At 37.3% G+C, this 4,221-nt stretch overlaps 1 protein-coding gene across 2 annotated transcripts; it reads left to right on the top strand.

The window, feature by feature from the left end:
- The first annotated feature begins 236 nt into the window (after nt 1-236).
- On the top strand, nt 237-3,796 carry LOC139895765 (protein SMAX1-LIKE 8-like). Of its 2 annotated transcripts, XM_071878301.1 has the most exons (4): nt 237-901; nt 1,100-1,526; nt 1,649-1,898; nt 2,051-3,796. In XM_071878301.1, the coding sequence occupies exons 1-4, from the start codon at nt 364-366 to the stop codon at nt 3,422-3,424; spliced, it is 2,589 nt and encodes an 862-aa protein (XP_071734402.1). In that variant the 5' UTR covers nt 237-363; the 3' UTR covers nt 3,425-3,796. The 2 variants fall into 2 exon arrangements, with proteins under 2 accessions (XP_071734402.1, XP_071734401.1); XM_071878300.1 differs by having other exon boundaries at nt 237-1,526.
- Nucleotides 3,797-4,221: the final 425 nt, after the last annotated feature.

The following is a 4,221-nucleotide window of genomic DNA, read 5'->3' as shown; positions in this document are numbered from 1 at the left end:
TTGGTTAAACAATAGTGAATTATTTAATACCAAAAGGAGATACTATAATAAAATGTACACAAATAGTGACATTTGATAGGTTATTTAATAGTATAATAATATAATATAATATAATATTTTTAGTAAGATTTAATTAAAATAATGAGAGGAGGATTTTGAGACATGGACACTATATGTATGCTTTGAAATTTTTTATTATATATAAGTTTCCAAAGTCATATTTTTTTAATCATATTCCTTTGTCCTTCTTGTTCTCCTTACTCTTCAAACATCTTTTATTAATTAATTAAATATTAAATAATAAATAATAAAAATCTAATAAACAAAGTATAAATTTCCGCACACTTTCAATCTCTACCGGTGATGCCGACGCCGGTAAACACAGCCAAACAATGCTTATCACCGGAATCAATACAAGCGTTAGACGAAGCAATCTCCGTCGCAAACCGCCGTCACCACGCTCAAACGACGTCACTTCACGCCGTTTCCGCTTTACTTTCACTTCCATCATCACCACTCCGAGAAGCATGCGTACGCGCTAGAAACAGTGCGTACGCTTCACGCATCCAGTTCAAAGCACTTGAACTCTGTTTAAATGTTTCGTTAGACCGGTTACCGTCTACGCCTCAACGCGTGGACCAACCGCCGGTTTCGAACTCACTTATGGCAGCGATTAAGCGATCACAAGCGAACCAAAGACGACAGCCGGAAAATTTTCATTTGTATCAACAAACGACGTCGTCTGCAACTTCAGTTTCGATGGTTAAAGTTGAGTTACAGAATTTAATTCTGTCAATACTTGATGACCCGGTTGTTAGTCGGGTATTTGGAGAATCCGGGTTTTGGAGTTCGGATATTAAACTATCCATACTCCGACCCGTTCATCGTCAGCTTTTTCCGGGTAAAGGTCAACCTATATTTTTATGTAATCTAAATAGTAGTAATAATAATAATAATTATAGTTTTCCATTTCCTGGGTTTTTTGAAAATAACAAGAACTATAATTATAATGAAATATATAAAAGAATCAATGAAGTTTTAGTTAAAAAACATGGGAAGAGTAACCCTTTACTAGTTGGTCCAACTGGTGTTATTACAGTTAAAGTGTTCTTGGAAACTTTACAAAAAACCAAGATTTGTGGGATAACAAATGTGATTTCTGTTAAAGATGAGATTTTTAAGTTTGTTAATGGGGATTATGAAGTGGGTTTGTTGGAATTGAAATTAGAAGAAGTGAATAGTTATCTGAAAGAAAATATGGGGTCTGGAGTGATAGTTGAGTATGGTGATCTGAAGGGTCTGATCGAATCGAATTCGTTGGGTTCGGTTAGTTTTGTTGTTAAGAAATTGGGTGGATTGTTGGAGGTTTATGGTGGTAGACTATGGTTGATTGGTTGTGCTGAAAGCCATGAAATTTGTGTGCAATTTTTTAATAAGTTTCCTCATGTTGAAGAAGAGTGGGGCCTTCATGTTCTTCATATTGATTCTATAAGACCTGCTATGGCAGAAACGTTCCCAAAATCAAGGTGAATTTATGATTGTAGATCGAAAGTTTGAAACTTTAATCTGGTTTGTGCTGTTTGTAAGGCATATAATCCATGTAAGAATTAATCTTGATTTTTAACCTGGCTGTTGGTTAATTTTGCAGCTTAATGGAGTCATTTGTTCCTTTTGGAGGGTTCTTTAGTATGCCGTCTGATATAAAGGGTCCATTAAGGGTTTCTAACCATTTTGGACCTTTATGTCAAGTATGTGATGAGAAGTTTAAAGTAGAAATGAATGATATTTCAAAAGTAGGAGTTGGTGGTTCGGTTGTTTCGGACCATTATAGGTCAACTCTGCCTTCTTGGTTACAGACGTCTCAAATTTGTAGGAATACCGAAATGGATGTGGTGCAGGTACGCAATTCCTTAACCGTACGGCTATTACCAACGTTACATGTTTCTTGTTGAGACGTTTGTTTTTGCTAATTCTGCTGCATCATAACTTTACAAATAATATGATAATTGTAATATATTATATGAAAACCGATTGCATCTTTGCAGCACAGGCTCAAGAAGATCCTCTTGTAGTAGGTGCTAAAGTCACAAGGCTGCAAAATAAATGGCACAGTATTTGTCAACGTTTGCATCAAAGCGAACCATCTACAGTTGGGGCCCGTGTACCTTCTGTTGTAGGCTTTAAAGTCGCTGAAAACACGCTTGAAAATGGTGGATCTTCACTTGAAAGCGGATGCGACACAAGTTCAAAGTCAAACACCAAAAATATCAAAGATTCACCAATTGTTTGCAGCCTGTCAGGTTCAACGACATCAGGAATCTCGGTAACTACTGATCTCGGGTTGACCCGGTTCGATCAGAAAGATTATAAGTTGGTCTATTCTTCTCTGTTCACACGAGTGGGCAGACAAGAAGAGGCTCTTGGTGTTATTAGTCAAACCATAGCCCATTGCAGGGCTCAAACCGAATCCAAAAGGGGTGGAATCTGGTTTGGTTTTGTGGGACCGGATAAAGTAGCTAAAAAGAAAAGCGCAGTTGCTCTAGCTGAAGTATTGTTTGGAAACAAGGATAACATCATCTGTGTTGATCTAAGTTGTCATGATCTAAAGCTAAGAGGGAAAAATATCGTTGATGTTTTAGCCGATGAACTGATCAAGAAACAGTTATCTGTTGTTTTTCTTGAAAACGTTGATATGGCTGATACGCTGACTCAGCACCATCTTTCTCGAGCTGTAAGTATGGGGAGGTTTTCAGACTCTTATGGCAGAGAAGTAAGCATTAGCAATTCAATTTTCGTGTTGACATCAAAATCGGTCGGAGTATATGAACTCGAAAAGGTGAACGTTGACTTTAATGAAGAAAATGTGTTGAAAGCTAAATGTGGGTCCATCCGCGCGTCAACCGGGTTTGACCTTGACGACGTGAAACCGAGCCCGAAAATTGTTCATGTTATCTGCAAGAACAAGAGGAAGCATGGTACGAACAACCACTTTTTAGACTTGAATCTTCCAGCTGATGAAAATGATGCAGATTACGATTTTGCCCCTGACATTGAGAACACGAGCGCGTGGTTGGAAGATGTTTTAGAACATGTAGACGCGAAAGTCATTTTCAAGCCATTTGACTTTGACTCGCTGACTGAAAAAATTCTGATGCGGATTGGCGAGTGTTTTGAGAATAGTGTTGGGTTGGATTCTTCGTTAGAAATCGATTTCAAATTGATGGAACAGATACTTAAAGCGTCGTGTTTTTTGGACACCGTGAAAGTGGAGGATTGGATTGAACAGGTCCTCGGTGAAGCGTTTGTAGAAGCTCACACGAAATACGGCCTCGGTTCTCACTCTGTCTTGAAACTTATCGCTGATGAGCTGGCGGAGGAACAACCTGTTGATATTCTCCTTCCTGATAGGGTCATAATGACCTGATCAAGTTAGGGGTGACTTGTATAATGTAGCAATTTAGCATTAGTAATTAGCAAATAGCGAGTGATATAACGTTTGTTTTAAGATATCCTTTAGTGTTTAAAAGCGCGAATGAGTCCTGGAAGCAGACGTAACTGGTTTCGTCAATTGGTTCATTAGGTTGTGGGATCATAGTATGTTGTAGACTTGCAGGTGGTAATGTTTTGTTTATGTTTGTATAATAGATAGATAGTATGATGTTAATTATAGTTTGAAGTTTGTGAAACTTGTACACTACTATGTGTTATGTAAATACTGCATATGTTTAGGATTAAGATTACGGTCGAATTGTAGTGCTTATTTGTATCATCCTATCCTATATCATATATTATTACAATAGCTGTTTGGTTTTTGTTAAATTCTTATTATTAATAGCGAAGCCTCAATGTTTCGATGCTTAATAAAAGGTGACCCGATGTCTCCTTTCTTTATTCTCATCACGGAAGTCCTTAGTAAGATGTTTACCAATGATCATGGTCGCGATGTGATTCTCCTGTTTTCTTTCTTTCGTTTGTTTTGATCTGTTTTGTGCCCCAGATTTATGTCATAGTTTCAATGGTTGATCATGGGCCTGTAGGGTTGTATTGGGCCAAGCTGTCTATATGAGTTTGAGCCCTCTATCAAGTTCCTTTTGTAATTTCTGTCCAATCATCTTTTAATTACTTATTTAGTTATTAATTAAATATCCGTTTTTTCGCAAACGAAAAAGCAAAACAAACATACAAGTTGAACCGAATACTCTACAATTGTGCGTTGATATG

This window comes from Rutidosis leptorrhynchoides, chromosome 3 (genome assembly GCF_046630445.1).
Source record: "Rutidosis leptorrhynchoides isolate AG116_Rl617_1_P2 chromosome 3, CSIRO_AGI_Rlap_v1, whole genome shotgun sequence".
In the NCBI taxonomy this organism is placed as follows: domain Eukaryota; kingdom Viridiplantae; phylum Streptophyta; class Magnoliopsida; order Asterales; family Asteraceae; genus Rutidosis; species Rutidosis leptorrhynchoides.
Note: the sequence above shows the minus strand (reverse complement) of the source record. Positions and strands in the feature narration are given on the sequence as shown.